The 20734-nt window shown below is 44.6% G+C and overlaps 1 protein-coding gene across 1 annotated transcript; it reads left to right on the forward strand.

The window, feature by feature from the left end:
* The first annotated feature begins 5454 nt into the window (after positions 1–5454).
* Positions 5455–14640, forward strand: LOC124704423 (kinesin-like protein KIN-8B). The gene is made up of 16 exons (XM_047236678.1): positions 5455–5942; positions 6061–6138; positions 6261–6377; positions 10054–10139; positions 10675–10819; positions 10928–11023; positions 11543–11634; positions 11857–11958; positions 12042–12188; positions 12263–12413; positions 12569–12631; positions 12726–12962; positions 13100–13204; positions 13278–13391; positions 13478–14059; positions 14227–14640. Exons 1-16 carry the CDS (start codon positions 5895–5897, stop codon positions 14248–14250), a joined length of 2187 nt encoding a protein of 728 aa, XP_047092634.1. The 5' UTR covers positions 5455–5894; the 3' UTR covers positions 14251–14640.
* Positions 14641–20734: the final 6094 nt, after the last annotated feature.

Here is a 20734-nt window from a genome sequence, read left to right on the forward strand (position 1 = left end):
AGTTCCTTCGTGTAAACCATCACTAACTTCGAATACTTTCGGATGAGTAAGCCGCAGCGTGGCCTTAACCTGCCACCTCTTAAAGTGCACACCGGTAAACTTATCCGGCCTCAGTGCATCAGCAAAACCAGCCATTCTTAACTCAGGAAATTGCCTACAATTAGGTTTTTGGATTGTTGGATAATTAGGCACAATTTCCATGATTAATTCCAGAATATAAAACATGATGACAACAACTACTAACATGTGAAACTCGAACATACTAGATGCATTAATCAACATGAGTAGCAAGCAGCACAAACAGTAAAGCATCCATCGCTAAACAGATCGAGATATATCGCACGTACCGATCCGGTGGAGGTGGCGGTGGAGGTGTAGCAGATGATGTCGCAGCAGTAACGTTGTTGATGACAACGTTGTTGACGACAGGGACGACGGGTCGAAGTAGACGGCGTTGAAGACGACGGCAGGCAGCACCGCCCGACTTGGACGGAAGGCGACCCGTGATGAAGAACTCGAGCAGTCGCGCAGAGCGCTTCAAGGAAAGTCCCGGCTCGAGGCTCAATCCACTCACCACGAGCGCGGCACGCGCGTCGCGTCGTGACGTGTCGTGTCGTGTCGTGTCGTGTCGAGTCGAGTCGAGCGAGCGAGGAGGAGGAGGAGCGCGCGCGTGTAGCACTCCTTTTTTTCTTACTCACTTACTAGTGGTGGAACAACCCACCTTATAAGGTGGTCTAACTTCCTCCCAACTTTCCATGTGGGACTAAACTTCCCTCCTCTTGCCACTCCCTAGTGAGCTGCCACCAACTTGGGCTCAAACTCACAAGGCTGCCACTAAGTGGGCTTTGAGATTTATAGGGAAAATCTGAAATCTATTATGGGCCACCAAATGTGGGCCCAATATTTCAACAACATCGTCGCAAAAAGTTCCTAGGAATGTCAAGAATCACCGCAACATCTCGCTTCAGCGTTCGCATGAAACCTAGCATGGGCTTTTAGCATTTTCAGCTCAAGTATGCAACATCAAAAAATAAACAAAAAACATAGCAGATTACCATAGTCGTCGCGGCATCTCGTCGTGTATGTCCGAAGCAAAATGTATACAAGTTTGCAGTAAGTCGAGTGAGCGTATGCAATATCAAAAATCACAAATAATACTAAAATTGTGTGAGCACTGACGTCGCCAGATCAGTCTTGTCGTCGATGAGTCCGACTCAATGGAGCCTTCTCGGAGGCGGATCTGGCGAGGCCAGACCCATGTCCCTCAAGCCATCCCTTCCCAAGCACATCGCGCAAGCCTTTGAAATCGGGGCTCCCAACCTTGAGCATACATGGTAGTGTTGAATATTTCCTAGCCCTCTTCCGTGATATCTGTTTTATGATTGAACTGGCTAGAGCATGCAATTCCACATGGTATCATAATTCATATCCTACAAGATTCGGGGTTCAAATCCTAGCCAACGTATTATTATTAATTTTTGCAGCCTCTCCAAAAAAAATCCAAAGATCCACGTCTAAGATCCGTGCGAAATATAAAAAAGGATGCAAATCCACGGGTAGAACAACAGAACAGGTAGAATAACAGAACAACGCTAGGCTATTGGACGCGCGTCAAAGGGGAGCAGAGCGATGAAAGAGCTTGGGGCGTGGTGGAGGAGCTCCTTCAGTGTTGTGCGAGAAAGAAGAAGAGAGTCGAGAAAGAAGCGAGAGCGACCGATCGGTTCGCCTGATCGATTGGCAAACATTTTCCTTAATTTATAGGATGCTAATATCATGCAAAGAACGTGGAGAAAAAAGTAATTGTATGACGAGTAGGTAGATCGCTCTTGATTGTCTGACACGCCATGACACTGGAACATTGTTCATGATCTCATGCACTGGCTCGATCACTGCTCATTGGACTTTTGAATTTCAATTTGAGAGTGGTTGCTCGATGTCTAAATGTTCTGAAATCTCAACGCAAATAGCTTTAACTTTGTAGTTGAAGGCATTAACTTCCCACAGATCGGCACTCAAATGAGTTCGCCAGTTCAGTTCAAAGTTTAAACTGAGGTACAGTATTATATTGACGTTCATGGATCTCGTTCACTGTTGGCTCCCCGTACACTTGTCTTTTGAACCCCGCGTCAAGCAATTGTTTTGATGCCTCGAAGATCCGGAACACAAACGTAACGCCGGGTCCATTTTGTAGCTGGGCGAGTTTAGTATTTCCACGCACACATTTCAAATTCCACGAGTTCAAATATTAGATGGCGGGCTCGTTTGGGCAGGCATCTATCCGTCTCACCGGACCGCAACTTAAAAGAGCACAGTTCTATACGTATGACGTATCATCTCCACCGGAACACTCTCGCAGTCTCGCGTGTTCCTGGTTGGTGCTACACACACATTAAAAAATCAGCATCGCGAGAGAAAACCCAACAGAAAATTTAAAACGAATAGTATTCCTGATTCGGATCAAAATCTCTATTATTAATTAAGCGTTCCCTGCATCTAGACTCAAGAGGAAAGAGTCAGCTTGTGCATAAAAGCACAAGGTACTACAGAAACGACCCTTTTTCTTTTTCTCGCTTAATAATCACTATGCACACATTTCTCCAACCAAATGGCGACGGGTTCTCTGATGTTTCTCTGACTAATTAGCGAATCATGTTAAAATTTCTCCTTCTGATCCAAGAAAATCAAACTGTACCAGTTTTGCTGTAGTGGCATGCCGGTACTATAGCTGCTGGTGGTTTAAGCAAAGAGATCGACGTGATAACTAACCGACATAAAGCTCATTTTATAATGCAGATACGGAAATGTGTACAGTATTTTTCTTTTAAATATCCAGGAAAAAACTAGCACATACGACATGTCAAGATCGACGGGTTATTGCTTCGATCTGATTATGTACTGTACTCGAAATAGGCTTAGCACGCGGTTTTGTATGCACCACTGCCAACTTGATTTGGTTTGCTCGAGATTTGTACGTTACTCATGCTTTATTACCGTTTAGGGAGGGGTACACGCTACCGTTAATTGCAGTATACGTTCCACTAGGAGTAATTGTTGCTTATGGGAAATTTATTTCTATCAATGTTTCATTGGACCATCTGGTTAATCATATTGTGTTTTTATAGGACAATACAATATTATTTTGAAATACGAATTCATCTGTTACCACTGAGAATAATATACATAAATGAAGAAGAAAGTGAAAGAAATTGCCAATTTTCCCTATGTTGAAGTACATTTTTAGTTCTTCGTCACTTCGGATTTTTGGGTGAACTGCGAGAAAGCAAGATGACTCGAGTTCAAGACCTAGCCGCTGCAAATTATTCAATAATCAAGGTGACTCGAGTTCAAAAACTCTCCTCAACTGATTTCAAAAAAAAAAAAACTCTCCTCAACTATTCAAAAAAAACTCTCCTCACAATCCCAACCCGCTTCACCACCGTGCGAGGCCGAGCCCTAGAGGGGAGAGGGTTAGGCCGCTAGATACGTGATGACCACACGAGGAAGACAAGGGGGAAAGAAGGAAGTGATAAGGCGGAGGAGAAGAGAAAAACACGTAACTCGTCGCCAAGCGAATCGGTAACTTCGCACATCCTTACAACTGAATTTAGTAGATCTCACAGAGTTCTAATTGAACACTCCAATCATGAAAGGTGTGTTGAAAATTGATACTCCATCTGTCCTAAAAAATGCTTAACCTTTTATAGATATAGATGTATCTATACCTAAAAGAGGTATATATACCTCTGTATCTAGATAAAGCTGAACAATCTTTTTTAGAGATGGAGGGAGTATATTGCAGCCTCACAGCATATCCACTCCCCCTTACCACAATACGGCGTTCGGTGACGCCGTTTTTCAGCCCGAATGTGGGCCCAACCGTTCTCCCTATATGCCCAACTTTTTTGCTATAATTCGAATTTGAAACTAAAAATGAACTACAACAATTTATTATAAGTTTAACAAATAACTGAGTTCATCATAGTAAATAAATAGTATAAGGTCAACAAAGAACATAAATGATTTACCAAGTTTGGATCACACTCGCAAATAGATAAGTAAACTAGGCGGCAGCTTTGCAGATCCAAAAATGTTCCACTAGATCATCTTGCAGTTGGTGATGAGTGTTTGTGTCTCGAACTTTTTCACGCATGGTGAGAAAAGCAGCAAAGGCTGGAGGCACATCGGGATCCACATCTGAAGAGGACACATCTGTGCAATAGATCATCGGCGAAGTAGTCGGCATAGAGCATGAAGTAGCCTTACATCCTTTCCCTCGGCTTGCTCTTGCGACTCCCCGGCGCGGAACCCGTAGTCCTCGGTTCATCCACCTCGATGATCATGGCCAGGAGGGCGACGATGATCGGCAGATGATCCTCGTCACCGATGGCTTCCGCCGTTGCAGCGGCAACAACGACTTCCTCATCAATCAGAGCAACAAGCACCTCCTCGGTGTTGGAGTCTATCTCCATGGCAAACCGCCGAACACCACGTGCAAGGTGGACACGGGGGTGGGGACGGGGAATGGGAGGCGTCTGGCGGCGGAGGGATGGTGGTGTGGTGGGCGGCGTGGCAACACGGGGAAGTGGAAAAGTATTTCGGCGGCGAAGGAGTTCCTACCGGAGACTACCGCCCAACGACGTCAAGGGGTGGTTGCCGTGCCAATCTAGGTCACGGGAGGCTGTCGCGAGGCGGGGATGACGAGATGGGCAGTTTCTGAGAGTCTCGCCGACATAGCTAGCTCGTGGCGCTATATCGTCCATCTGGCGCCCCGGCCAGCCCCCGTGTTTATTGGGTTCGGCCCGGGGATGCCGGATAAGTTACCGCCGTACCGATGCTCCCATTTTCACGTTTTTAGGACTATTGGGAGACCCAATGGAGATGCTCTCAATTCCTCCATCAGATTGCAAAGTTGAGCTATCTCACGTCTACTCCAATGGAATTATTTTGTTTCTACTAGGATCTAGCATCACAACTTCTTGCATTTCTTCATGGATGGATCTGCAACGAAACGGTTCTCCAACTCGGCCACATTGTCCTCTACTGTTGCATCGTGCGCTCCAGCAGTGGCTGGCTAGCATCCAGTTCTAGCTTTACACGAGAGCACGCAGAGGCAGAGACCTGGCAGGCAAGATAGAGGATAGGTGAGCTGTGCCTGCCCGATGAGTGAGTGTGTGTGCGAGTGACGCAGAGCGGTGCAGGACTGTCCGTCCGGAGGCGCAAAGCAAAGCAAAGCAACGGACCGTTGGCGATGGCGAGGGAGGTGGGCCCCACCTCTCCCCTTCCGTTCCGTGTCGCCTTCTCCAGCTGCCGCCAATTAATTATTCTTCCCCCCATTAAACCACCACCTCCACCTCCGCCTCCGCCTCCTCCCATCAACTCCCTCCTCCTCCTCCTCCCCTGAATCTCTTCGTGCGCAGACCGCGTTGCCTCCCGTCGTGCCACCCACCGAGCTCAAGCTGCCATTTTTTCTACAGAGCAACCACTGTTCATCTGTCGGGAGCTTTTGGGCGGTTCCGGCCCTGAGCAGCGCAAACGGCTCCGCGGCGGCGCATTTTGGCGGAGAGGTTCCGGCTCCGGCGCCGTTTCTGATCGATCTTCCAGCCGGCATTCGTGGTTTCCCGAGGTGTCCGATTATGTCGGGCGGCGGCGGCCCGGTTTGGTGACTAGGTGGGGGTGGCCAGGCAATCCAGTACAGCAGCGGTAGAAGGGGCCTCCTTTTCGCGGCGCCCCCTTTTCGCCGCCGCTGCTGGTGCGGTGGGGATGCGCCTCGCCTTTCCGCGGCCTCCTCCTGGCGTGATTCCCAAGCCTCGTTGGCGTCCGTTTCTGGTGGATTAGATAGAATCGCATCTTAATCTTTCCGGAGGGAGGAGGGGACAGAAGGAAGGTTCCCGGCAATGCCGAGCATCCGCGCTCCGGCTTCCAGGCAGACGGCCACGCTGCAGGTAAAGATCCTTTCTCTCACGATAGTTAGAGGGATTCAACTGGACTGGCTTAACTCCACTTCTGTTTCGTTGCTTCTTGTTGCTGCTATTTCTTCACAATTCTGTACCCATTCTGCAGGTGGCTGTCAAGTGCAGGCCACTGACCGACAACGAGCGGCGCCGCTCCCGGCACATCATACAGGTCATCGACGACAAGGTAAACACACGCACCCTGCTTCGGTTTCGTTGAACTACTACTAGCTCGTGCAATGGCAGCGGGTGGTTAGAATTTTGCCATGGACGGCAAGGCAGTAACGTGGTGCCCGTATGCTTCTCCAGAATGTAGCCGTCTTGGACCCCGATCTCTCAAAGGGCTACCTCGACCTCATCCAAAACCGGACCAAGGAGAGGAGATACAGCTTCGACCACGTCTTCGCGCCAGGATGCTCAAATACGGTACGAAAGCTTTATACTCCATCCATAGCCTATTAGCTTCTGCTGCTCTACCTGGGAATTGCTTTGCTTGCTTCTGATACTTTGCTGATTACAGTACGTAAAATGTTTGAGTTTTGCATCGCAGCTTATAAGTCCCTAAATTGGTCGTAGCTCACGCTTGAGGAAATGATACTCCAAAAAGGCCAAACCACAACTAACTTCTTTGGACCATCAATTGCCAACTTAGCTGTTTCTCTTGCTTTGGGATAGTTACTATTGGCATGTACAAAACGCCAATTCAGCCTGGAGCAAAGCAAGCCCTTGGCTGTATTCTTACTGTTAGGAATGCTATACATAACGCATATACGTCTGCTTCAGGGAACAGGACTCTAGTTTAGTGAACCAATTTCCAAAACCCACATTTTTATACTGGGCTTCTGCTGCGCTAATCTGCAATTGCTTTGCTTGCTTTTCATACTGGGCTCGTATGCTGATTATAGCAACAAGGGAAAATTGGTGATATCTTGCATCCTACTAGGAAATTATACTCCGAAAAGGCAAAGACCACAACCAACTTCGTTGCATTATTAATTGCCAAAACTTAGGAGTTCCTCTTTGCTTTGGATTGTTGTAAGCTGCAATAATACTATTGGTATGTACAAAACGCCAGTTCAGTCTGAAACAAAGGAAACCCTTGGCTGTATTCCTACTGTTAGGTATGCTACCTAACGCGTGTACGTGTTCTTAGGGGAAAAGGACTCCAGTTTAGAGAACCAATTTCCAAAACCCGGATTTTTATACTGGGCTTCTGCTGCTCTAATCTGCAATTGCTTTGCTTGCTTTTGATACTGGGCTCGTATGCTGATTATAGCAAGGGAGAATTGGTGATATCTTCCATTCTAGAAAATTATACTCCGAAGAGGCAAAAATCACAACCAACTTCGTTGCATTATTAAATGCCAAACTTAGGAGTTTGGCTTGCTTTGGATTGTTGTAAGTTGCAATAATACTATTGGTATGTACAAAACGCCAGTTCAGTCTGGAACGAAGGAAACCCTTGTCTGTATTCCTACTGTTAGGTATGCTACCTAACGCGTGTACGTATTCTTAAGGGAAAATGACTCCAGTTTAGAGAACCAATTTCCAAAACACAGATTTTTATCAGAGACTTGGACTGGAGTCTGAGGCATGTGTTATACAATTACACTTTATCTTCATCGCTTACCAAGTGACTATAATAATGTGCAACTAGCTAGGCAATTGTGTTTCATCCCACTGCCGTCTCCCTGATACAGTTCCAGTAGTCCACTATACACCCATATTTTTACCTGGTACCACTGGCGGCTTATAACAATAGAAGTACTAATGCATAAGGGTGTAATCAATTTTCTTTAGAGATGGTTGAGCTTTATATCCATTTTATGCACTTTGTAAACATTGGACGGTGACTTCGTAATAAATATGGCTGTGTGCGTCAATCGATGGAGACGCGGGGGCATATTCCCTTTTTGAAAAAAGTACTACTTGTTTCTATTGTGGCAAGATTTTAAAATTATAGGTTTAGTTAGTTTTTCGACTATTTGTTGTGTCCTGCAATTGAGTTTCCCAGAGATTATGTGAGTATTGAATTGCGGGAATGAATTAGATATCCAAATCATACATACGTGCTGGACTGCTGGGCTGAGTTGAGCTTCATGCCAAAGCCAGATGCTCCAATATGGTACACAAGCTTATAGAGCTCATTGGTCTGTGCTACTCCCATCTGGAATTGCTTTGCTTGCTTTTCGTTTGGAGTCTGTGTCACAGCTTAGAACCCCCTAAATGGTCATATCTTGCATTTTAGGAAATGATACTCCAAAAAGGCCAAACCACAACTAACTTCTTTGGATCATTAATTGCAAACCTTACGAGTTTATCTTGCTTTGGATGGTTGTAAGTTGTAATAATACTATTGGCATGTACAAAACGCCAATTCAGTGTGGAACAAAGGAAACCCTTGGCTGTATTCTTACTGTTAGGTATGCTACCTAATGCATATACGTGTTCTCAAGGGAAAAGGACTCCAGTTTAGAGAACCAATTTCATAAACCTAGATTTTTTTTATCACAGCCCTGAACTGGAGCTTGAGGCATGTGTTATACAATTACACTTTATTTTCATCGCCTACCATTCGATTATAATTAAGTGCAACTTGCTAGGTAATTATTTTTCTATCCCACTGTCTCCCTGATACAGTTCCAGTAGTCCACTATTAACCCATATTTTTACCCGGTACCACTGGCGGCTTAACAATAGAATTACTAATGCATAAGGGTGTAACCAATTTTCTTTAGAGATGGTTGAGCTTTGTAGCCATTTTATGCACTTTGTAAACATTGGACTACCGTAGTATCTCTCGATATTAATATATTCCCTTTATGGTCGGTGATTTCGTAATAAATATGGCTGTGTGCGTCAATCGATGGAGACGCGGGGGCATATTCCCTTTTTGAAAAAAAGCACTACTTGTTTCTATTGTGGTAAGATTTTAAAATTATGTAGGTTTAGTTATTTTTTGGCTATTTGTTGTGTCCTGCAATTGAGTTTCCCAGAGATTATGTGAGTATTGAATGACTGGAATGAATTAGATATCCAAATCATACATATGTGCTGGACTGCTGGGCTGAGTTGAGCTTCATGTCAAAGCCAGATGCTCCAATATGGTAGACAAGTTTATAGAGCTTATCAGTCTGTGCTGCTCTCACCTGGAATTGCTTTGCTTGCTTTTTGGTCGGAGTCTGTGTCACAGCTTAGAACCCCCAAAATGGTCATATCTTGCATAGGAAATGATACTCCAAAAAGGCCAAACCACAACTAACTTCTTTGGATCATTAATTGCCAACCTTACGAGTTTATCTTGCTTTGGATTGTTCTAAGTTGTAATAGTATTATTGGCATGTACAAAACGCCAATTCAGTCTGGAACAAAGGAAACTCTTGGCTGTATTCTTACTGTTAGGTATGCTACCTAATGCGTATACGTGTTCTCAAGGGAAAAGGACTCCAGTTTAGAGAACCAATTTCATAAACCCATATTTTTTTATCACAGCCCTGAACTGGAGCTTGAGGCATGTGTTACACTTTATCTTCATCACTTACGCAGTAAACTGTAATTAACTGCAACTGGCGAGGCATTCCTCTTTTATCCCACGGTATCCTGGATATAATACCAGTAATCCACTCTACAACCATGCTTTTAAACCAGTACCACTTGTTTCTATCCTGTTAATATTTAAAAATCATAGGTGTATTTCCTATACAAGTATAAGAGTTCAACAATTCTCAACTGTAGCTGACTAATCTCCACTATTATGACCAAGGTCCACAAATATAAATGTCATATATTTTTCCCTGTTAATCAGGGACATGCTTGTCTTGTTTTAGTAATACCCAAACCAACAAGTGCAGTTGTCGAAAATGCATTTAAATGCAAACTGATGCCCATATGATATGTTTTGCTATCTAGTGTTTTATACTCAAGGTTATAACCATATACGGAAACTGCAATTTGAGATTTGAGAATGATATGTCTCTGGATTTAAGAATGGATGTTATGGATTTAAGATGTGGGTGAATGAACAAATGCTGTGTTCTTGTGCTTCACATTTCACACTATAAGATCTCAAGATTTTAATTTGATAAACGTATTCATTGTACAGGACGTTTATAAGAATATTTCTTCAACAGTTTTGGGTGTAGTTCAAGGGCTTAATGTGACAGTCTTTGCTTATGGTTCTACCGGAAGGTATGCATTTACTGCAATAAGAAGATTGCTTGTCTTTATTCATCATCAAATATGTACAGCCTCACACTCATAGTACTCCAGGATCTCATATATTGATGTCATTAATGTGTTGTACATTTCAGATGCCTGATAAAATTAAAGAAATGGGTGATATGCTGTCCAAATGCTTCCTTCTGATATCCCCATTGAATTAACATATTATGATTGCCTTAATTTTCTCAATTTTAGATTTTTGTGATGCGTACAAATATCTGCTCAGCTTAACTTGTAATGATGTGACTGAGTGTTAAAAAAATGGTTAAATGCCTGTCAACCCTAGATTGTATTGCTTCACACTTGGTCAATTTGCGTTCCAGTTTACTCATTTTTCTGAAATCAAAACTTTTTCCAGTTGCTAGGTCATGTTCCTTTGTTTCTTTTGTCCAGTTTCATAATGTTACTATTTAAATGGCTGTTGCTACACTTGGATATTGAGCCACTATCTGAAGTTGTTCCATATGCATATTTATATATTCTGTTGTATGTGATTGTACAGTGGCAAAACTTATACTATGGTCGGAAGCCACAACGATCCTGGTCTTATGGTTCTTAGCTTTCGCACAATCTTTGATCAAATTAAAAAAGATGATAGTTCAGATACATTTGAAGTCTCATGTTCATATCTGGAAGTCTACAATGAGGTAATGTGCAATATATTTGTGTTAATAATATTATAATTCCAGTCCTTCCAATATAAACGTCCTGCATATAAGCTATAGTGAAGCAATTGTTGGTTTTCTGAAATCCAGGTTATCTATGATTTGCTTGAGAAATCCTCGGGTCACCTGGAGCTTCGTGAGGATCCAGAGCATGGCATAACAGTTGCTGGTTTAAGAAGAATTAAGGTTTACAACTCTTTCTTCTGTATTTATTTTCCCTGGTAGTAAGAAGATAAATGTTTTGTGTTGGTAGTTTCGATTGCGTGGCCTTTTTTTTCCATTATTTGCTCCCTTCTTTTTATCATTGTAACGTCATAATTCTTCTTTGCGAACATAATGATATCCGTTATTTTTTAAACATAATGTTACCTGTTTTTTGAGTATTCAGTAAGTCGTTTAAGAAGGAAAAACTACTAGATATGCTTGCTGTGATTTTAAGTAATTTGCAGGAAAAAGCTCTGCTATAAAATAATGTAATGCCAATTTTATTCCCTTTGTCAATGATACTTGATCAGTCTTGTTTATGATAAGATCATATTACCAATCTGGTCCTTGGTTTTGTATAAAGCCTTCGTTCTAATGTTTTTGTCCGCTTTTTTATAATATCCAGGTGGTCTATTGCATGCATTTTCTGAAAGCTTGCCTGTTAATCCCCATTGATTTCAGCGAAACCAAATCTTGATGCCTAAACTCTTACTTTGCTAGGTCCATTCAGCAGATAAGATTCTTGAACTCTTGAACATTGGCAACAGTAGACGCAAGACAGAGAGCACGGAAGCAAATGCAACTTCATCACGGTAATTGCTTTTTCTGCTTTCCTTTTTACGTTCCATGCTTTTATTAGTATCAACCTTTTGCTTTGGAAAATAAGTATCTTCTGTTGAAGGTTTACTTACATTTTTAATCTGATAAATTTTTGAGATTGTGAGTCTATAAAGACAGTTAAGTGGTAATAGTGCCTGTCAATTTTTGCAATATTCTCACATAGGAAAATGCTGTCTTTCCCCTCCTTTTTCAAGTTCACATGCTGTACTGGAGATTACTGTCAGACGAAAGCAGAAAGGACAGTATGGTAGTCAAGTTCTTCGTGGAAAGCTTGCCTTGGTTGATCTTGCGGGCAGGTAAATAACTATTATTTTTAAACTGTTGTTCTTTTTCACCCTGCCAAGTAAAAATAAGCTGTAAAACAATTTTCTGTGAGCAGTGAGAGGGCTTCTGAAACGAACAACTTTGGCCAAAAGCTCAGAGACGGAGCTAACATTAATCGATCACTTCTAGCGTTAGCAAATTGCATCAATGCCCTTGGCAAGCAAAATAAGAAAGGTCTTGCATATGTTCCATATCGCAACAGGTATTTCAAGTGTAGATTCCACTATCTGGGACCAAATCTGTCCATTTTAGATATATGACACCAGCTATTTGCAGCAAATTAACTCGAATCCTGAAGGATGGTCTCTCTGGTAATTCCCGAACTATTATGATCGCTACAATATCACCAGCTGATGATCAGTATCATCACACTACGAATACGCTCAAGTATGCGGATCGTGCTAAGGAGATAAAAACACATGTCCATGTAAGTGTCAGTTCTATCGGTTGAGTCCTCAGACAATGAGATGCTCTTTCTGTTGATTCGTCTTTTTCTTCACACAACAGAAAATAGATCTGTATCTGAATCATATAGGCTAAAGTAGCCATATATATTATTCTGATGTCTGTTCTTCCATACAGAAAAATATCGGAACAATTGACACTCACGTTGAAGACTATAAGAGGATGATTGAGAATCTCCAGGTTTGCCTTAGTGTAGGAACAAGTTGATTTCTACGGTTACCTAATTGTTGACCAGAATAAAATACTAAAAAGGTGCCGCAACATCACATTGTAGGTTGAGGTTTCTCAGTTGAAAAAGGAATTAGCTGATAAGGAGCATCAGTTAACTGTAAAGCCTGCTGAAAAGGCTGCAGATAGTGAGCTATCTTGGCTAAATGTCCTGAGCCAGGAAACTGGTGAGAATGTTCAGGAACGCATAAATCTACAGAAAGCACTGTTTGAGCTCGAAGAAACCAATAAGCATAATCGAATGGAGCTCCAGCATCTTGACGGCGCGATTGCAAGACCGCAGGTTGGTAACTTGACCGATCAGTTTGTTGAGAATCTTCCATTAAACCGACTGTAGCAGCTCTTTCATACAACTGTAGTTGCAACAAATCTCTAAAAAAATCGACACTACGTACAGTGCACTGATGGTTATGTATTCAGGTGAATGAGAAGGATTATTCAGTTTTTCAAGCCTTAACATCAAGGAGACAAGTTATTCTTGACAACATCCGTGACAATGATGAAGCTGGTGCTGGCTACAGAAAGGTATATATTGGTGAAGGTTTTGTTTTCTAATATACCTTGAAGCATACTTACATGGGTATCTTTTTCCCTGTAGGATATTGAACTGAATGAAAGTCGCAGGCGTCAGCTCCAAGATATGATTGAGGAAGCTACGAGTAACAATGGGAATAGAACTTACCTGCAGATTCTCAGCCAATACAGACTTCTTGTGAGTAATTGCCAACGTTTTTTTGTTTTTGGTGTTCGTTCCAGAATATGATGTTCTCACAAGTTACTTATATAATTTATCCTTAGGGAATGAATAATGCTGAGCTTCAAATTGAGATGGCTATGCGGGATCAGGTCATACATAATCAGAGGGAATCTCTAAGGAGCCTATGGAACATTCTCTATGGAACAGGGTTAAACCAGAAGCAGATTCTCAAGTTGGCAGCGAAGCAAGGGTTAACTATAGATGGCTGTCCTTTGCCTAGCTCGAGCCCTGATGTTACCCCAACACCTTCCTTTCTACACCACGGACGGCTGCCACCATTCATGTCGTCGTTTCCTAGTCCACAGTCACAGTCTTCTTCTCCATCCGGTTGCTTTTTCCAACAAGGTTTCAGCACCATGTCTGTTATGAAAAATCAACATGAGACACCTACAATCTGTAGGCAGGAACATCTCAGTTCGTACTACATGATGTCTGACTCCTCGCCTGGTGCTGTTGATGGAAGACAATGGGCAAGTGGAAGGTCAACGCCATACTTTTCCACCCCAGGAAAACCTGGGGAAATGCATGGTTTCTACCCGGGGATGAGAAGTGAGCGGTCGCCATACAGCGGGGAACAGCCCACCTCTTATTCAGGAAACGAAGATTTCAGTGCGCGAAGGAAGGTATTGTGCCTCTTCTCTTGTACATTCAATTTGCATTCTGAATTTGGTGCACTGGTTAGTTTTAACTTGCTCTAGTAACCGGTCAAGAAGCATCACATTGCTGGCATGATAGTGGTGAAATGTTAATCTTGACATAGACTGACCATGATTTTCATCTTTTTTGTCAGGATTCGTGCTCTAGAGAAAGGTAATGAGGAGGCACATGAAGATTCAACAAGAGTGACGACGCCTCCATGCACACAACCAGCTGACATGGCTGTAACACCAGCCTGATGAAGCTTGCAAGTTGAGCCCGTGTGTACCAGACAAACACCAGTGTTGCCGTTCCTGGATCTGCTAAAGCAATCCATAGATGTTAGCAGTAGTTTTTAGGCCAAGCTGTTGCCATGCCAAAGGCCATGCCCACGGCCATTTTTGTGCCTCTAGATCCTGACATGCCTCGCTCCACTCTTGTACAGTAGCTGTTAGCACCTCAAATGTAGTCTTCTTGTTCCCTCTCTCTTCCATCTCTCCCTTGTATATAATGCATCTGTTAGGACTGGATCACTTTTAGGCCAAGAATTCTGTAAATTTGCTGCGACTCCAACGCTTTTTCCAGTAAGGTTCCGTTTGTAATGCAAGAAATCCAAGGGAAAAAATGGTTCAGGAATTCTAAGTGCTCCAAACGGGCCTAAATCATCGAGTCATCGTTGCTGAAGAACGCAAGAATTTGTATCAGTCGAGCATCTCAGGCATTTCATCTGCTGGGGCTGAACCTGCCATTTGTAACGCAAGAATTCCCCGAAAGTAGGGGGAAAGTCCCAGCGTTCAAAACGGGCCAAAATCAATGAGAGCTTTTCGACACCGTTACCGAAACCCTGATGAAATGAGCATCGCAGGCAGTTAGCATTGACATCACCGTTAGCTAGGCCGGGCGAATATATGATGATTGAATCCAAGGACAGGATCGCAACGCTGGAGTACGATGGATGAACAGAGAGAGCCACAGGGGCATGTGTTGCGCATGGGCCTGTACTACCACTAACTGCAGCTGCTGCTGGCCCGGAGCTGGTGTGATCTGCCATTCAATAACACCCCTGGACGTCGTCGTCACCCACTCCGGAGACCACATTCATGCGTGCCGGCCGGGCAGCCATGGATGGTCCTGCATTACGCTCCTCCCTGCTATAGCGCTGTTAGTTAAGAGTAGACTGTAGACCACACAGCTCCACATCGATTGTTCATCCATGCGTTTCGCTGAATGATGCGACGCGACACCGGCTGAATCTGCACGGCAACGCACATCGCGTCGCCATTACGTTCGATACCAGCTAGCTAGCTGCACAAGGTCGGGGCTGGGGCTGGGGCTGAGGCTGAGGCCTAGGCCAGCCAGACGTACCTCGTGACTGCTCTTGAGCATGTTTGGTCGGAGGGCCGGACAAGCAGCCATCCTGGCAGAGAATTTTCGGCCGTCTTCCTTGTGATCGCAGAAATAAGTTTTGCTCGGAGTTAGTGTAGAGAGTCGATGATTTAAGCCTTACGTTTTCTTTCGATAACGGGTAATTGCAGAAGAGAAAAGAAATCATATCATGCCGTGGCGGCCAACGCACACACAACAACAACAACAATCTTCAGCTTCAGTTGCTGATCGATTAGATAGATGACACGGCCTTGGCAAACCTAATGGCTGCAGTTTGTCTGGCATGGCTATGTCTGCTTCTGCAAATCTTGGCGGCACTCTGGAACAGCTGATATATCGCCGGTGTTCAGTTCAGTTAAGCTCAGCACGGAACCGGAAGCGTGCACGCCCGCCGTGACCGGCGTGCCAAGCCAAGCGGTGCGTGCAAACGCACAAGGGCGCGCGCGCGACCGGTCACTCGATCCTGCCCTGAGTTCCTGGCACGCACCGGCGGTGTGCACGGCACGGCGCCGCCATCGGCCGGCGCTAGCTGGCGTCCTGTTTGGGCACGGAAACTCAGGACGTTTAGCGGATCCTATCAGATGTCACAAGTTGCAAAGCTGCTTTGAATTAGTGCGTAATACTAGCTTGTCCTTGTGTTAGGCCTGGTAATACTTTTTTGAACAGCTTAGCCAAAGTATGGAGCTGCTGTTCGCGGCGGTGAGATCGACCAGGGGATGATGCGTGGTGGTGCTGGGCAGATGATCGACGATCGATCGTACAGTATCAGGAGCGAAAATAAATCTTCAGTTTGGACCACATAAATGGCTGGTCCTAGTATCGCTCTCCCCCTCGCTCTGCTGTATTTTTCAATGGGATAGACGAGGTGCTTGGCACGGGGTACAAAATGCGGCCAACTCGGAGCTAGCTTGCAAGACTTCTCGAGTAGCAACGACACTAAAATTAGGGGTAACAGTAGTTTTACTTAGATCAATGCTTGGATAGTTGGATGAATATATACAAGCAAAAAACACTACGCTATCGCCATTTGTTTACTTGGCTCTAGGCTCTATATACTATTGTAGTATAGTAGTATCACACACGCCCTAATCTAGGACATAATTGATCATTACCACTACGTTGAAAAACCTTGGCCAAGCACCAGCAATATACTCTATGAGGCTTAATCTAATCAGAGTAAACTCCATCCGTTCAGTGGAGCTTTCCAAGACAACTCCGCTACACCAAGTACAATAGCAGTCAGTCTGTAGTTTTTTTCCCTATATGAACGATAGAGACAAGTAAAAAGAGAAGTGTGATCTCATGAAAGAGCCAGCCTCTATGTGTTCTCCTAGGTAAAAGAATTAAGGGCTCATTTGATTAGTTTATATTCTAGATTACAAAGTAGTTTATATTCTAGATTACATATAAAAAGAAAAATCTGACAAATTATATATTGTTGAAATGTGCACGATTCACAATAAAATTTGTTGTTTTTTCAACGCCCTAATCTAGGACATAATTGATCAGTAGGACTACGTTGAAAAACTTTGGGCAAGCACCAGCAATATACTCCACTCTAGGCTAGGATGAAGGCTAATCTAATCAGAGTAAACTCCAACCCCTGAAGGTAGGCAAGACTACTACTAGGCCATTCAGGGCGATCACCATACAATCAAACTTTTGATGGAGAACGCCATTTGTTTACTCGATCGATCGGGTCTAGGATCTGCCCTCGCGACCACGCTCTAATCTAGGACATAATTGATCATTACTACTACGTTGAAAAACTTTGGGCAAGCGCCACTATGAAGCCTAACCTAATCAGATATATATAAACTCCAGCCGTTCAAGGGAGCTTCACTCCAAGACCAGTCCAACCTGATCGAAGACGAGAGACAATACAATCAAAGTTTTGATGGGGGTACGTGATCGACCGTGGAGCTTTGGAACCATGCATGCACGGTCGCCCGCGCCATGAACAGGGAGAATCTCAACCCTAGTTTCTTTCGCCTGTTCCAAAGGCCAAAGCGCTCACCACATGGGCGTGGGGTAAAGGGCCCTGGACCATAGAGCAGGAAAAATACTAGTACACGTATCATTGCATAATCACACTTAACATTTTGGTCTTATCTGCCTGATTATCTTAACGATGCCTTTGAGCCCCGCTTTCGCCTCAACACATGCGGTTTGGGCGTGCATGGGTAGAGCAGGCAGTGTCATCATCATCATTTCAGTTTGCGCTTAAACCTCAGGGAGCCACTGATAAAGTTGAGATTCTTGCTGGCTAAAGCAAAAGCTTTGGTAGCCCTTTGGCAGTAGCCCAGCGACTTTGCGCAAAGGAGACCGTGGTTGCTGCTAGCTGACAGTGCTTAGCAGATGAAGCATTTCGAGATCGCTTCAAACACAAATTAAACCAGGACAAGAGGACTGACGAGAAAAACACGTCTCAGCCTCGTCACCAGGCATCCAACCAAATGCATCCTATCCTGATCCTGTGCGACTGTTCAGAACTGCTTAACCTCGCAGTAATAACTACACCAGCGCTGTAAACACTGCCTGCTAACTGGAACTGCTGCAGTAGAAGTGTAGACCACATACAGTACACCGCATGCATTACGTCATGCAGTCAAAGAAATGTTTTTTTTTTTCTGCTCACCGGCTCCTCCTGACCTCCAGTCCTCCTCTCCAATGGCGAAACTCTGACGAGGAGTAGAGCAGAAACAACGGCTGGCTGCAAATTTACCATCGGAATCACGCGACGGAGAGCGAAAGGGTGTGGGTACGGCTTCTGTTCTGTTGTGCTGCGGCAGGGAAAGACAAGCGCAAGAATTTGACCGTGGTGGCATCTAGCGCCGAGCAGGGGGCACAGTGGGCCCCACAGTGTCAGTCATGCGCGCGCAGTAGAAAACAATTATGTGATCGCCACCAACGGCGACAGCGAGTGAGTGAGCCTGCCTGCTCAAGTACTGTCGCCAGCGTACAGGCACGAATAATCTTATCGCGGTAAGAAAAACTACTGTGGGAGACGAGAATGATTACTGTCCAAGTACGAGTAACAATAACTGATTAATCTGCTTGTACGTGCAGCAAGAGCATCTCCACATAGGAGTATAGGACGCCGGCACTACCTCCTTGACAAAGAAAGGATCATTCCACACCGGTGAGGTCAATATGGCTGATCCCTAATTTTTTTTTTATCAGGTTACAATATTTTGCTACTTTTGAACAACCATTCAAACGATATTGCGATGTTCAACACATAAATAGTTTCAAACAATAATCCAAACATGCAAATTAAATTATTCACACAATATTCGAATAAATAGCAATTAAACTTGATCAAGAATCATGCGGCGTTTCCTCCTACTCGCCCACAAATGCTTAACTAGATCATTCCACAATTGAACACGAGCTTGTGCATCTTGGATTTCTTGATGCATGGCTAGAAAGAAGCAAACTCGCCACATGCTTGGTCAAGTTGGATAACATGTCCTCGGTGATCAAATGGATGGTCATCATCCACTAGTTCATCTCGCTCTCTCTTGATGATCCTTTTGTGCAAATTCACACAATAGCTCACCGCCTCCCATGTAGTTGACTCCGACATGCTTAGATAGTCGTCTCGTGCATCTGGATGAGCTGCATACGCTAGACACCGTAGGGGAGTCGTGCACTTCTGAACTGATGAAAAGCCCCGCAACCTGGTGCGGTCTTTCTTGCACATGAAGTAGTTGTCATGACGACGAACACAATTCGCATGAATAGCTCCTTGTTCATCATGAATCGCCACTGAAAATGATTGGTGATATGTGTTGCGTCGGTGGCGAAGCAGTCAGAGTCAAGCAACATTGCGTCAGCAAGCTAGCCGATGCCATTCTTTGCTTTACCAACCCTCGATCCACCACGCCGTGGGCCGGCGACTAGCTGTTGTTGAAGGTGGAGGAGGTTGCTCAAGATAAGGAGATGATGTTGCTTGTCTAAGCATGTCGGAGACTATCATCCTCCTCTTGCATTAACATCTGCATTATCATCTCGTCGTCATTGCTCATTGCGACAAACCGCCAAACACCTTTTGGGTGGGGTGAACGAACGACACTATCGTACGCCGCGTTATGTCGGCGAGTTGGGGTTATCCACGATAGTGTGTTGTAGCGGTGGCACCGTCAGTTGCGGTAGCGTCGGCGGTGGTGGGGATCCTAGGTGGGTGGCCAGGAAACTTGCACTTGTGATGACGGTGATGACGAACTAGCTGGGTGTGAGATAGGTCGGGAGGGGGAGGGAGGGGGAATGGACGTGTGCGGCTGCTAGGAGGGTCCCGCGAGCGAAATCCTGCGTGGACTGGTATGCCTGCACTTCCAACCCAGCCCTTGGACGTAGTGACTGCCGTAGGGTTGCCGGCTATTACATTGAGGTTCAAAATGTTAGCCGGTCACCTCCATAGAGCTACTAGGCTAGCTCGGTGAAGCCGATCTAAGTTTCATCGGTTAGTTTTACTCTCTTTTTGTACTAGAATCTTCTGTAGCGATCGAATCATGAATGAAATATTACTATTTTGTTGGAAAAAAAATCTGGCACCACATTTGGAAGACGCGACTAGGAACGGACACAGCTTAAAAGCAACCCACTAAACGGTATCCCGTTTCGGACGATCCAGTGATTTGTGGGATTGTTTGAGAGATGCGGTTGGATTGGAGATGCTCTGCGAGGAGGTGTAATCAGTTAGTTTTACCTTTTCTTTTTGTACCACTAGAATCCTCATTTAGTTGTACTACTGTGTGTCTTGTGTAGCAGAGGAAATAGCATCTAACACCACATGTTGGTGACTTTTTTGCAAGGAACCACAACATGCGTTTGTTTTTGCATAGAACACCATATTTTGCTTGATCGTTTGCACAAAACACATAGCCAATCATTAAAAGCTTTAATAGCCAGTTAGTCAGTCTAGCCTGCTATCACAAAACGTAATGTGGTATTTTCTCTCCTTATTCAACTGAATTGGTATGTACATATCAACTCGTCCCGATACCAGGAGGAGGCAACCAACTTCACCAAGTTCACGGTGACCTGAAGACTGTCGGCCTTGCTCGCACATTGGTCAAGGCGAGAGAGCGCTTACGGATCGCCTGTCGCGTTATCCTTAGGCGAGCCTTGCCCGCACACATGTCGACCCAAACGCTTCCATGTTGGCCCGTGGAGGCAGAGGGTGAATTGGCATGGTCCTTAGGCGCGTCACCCGTGGTGGGAGCAAGCTTGTCATGCTCTACCGGCTCCGTCCGTGTCGCGCGGGGGTGTGT

The sequence above is a fragment of the Lolium rigidum genome, chromosome 3, assembly GCF_022539505.1.
Source record: "Lolium rigidum isolate FL_2022 chromosome 3, APGP_CSIRO_Lrig_0.1, whole genome shotgun sequence".
NCBI lineage: Eukaryota > Viridiplantae > Streptophyta > Magnoliopsida > Poales > Poaceae > Lolium > Lolium rigidum.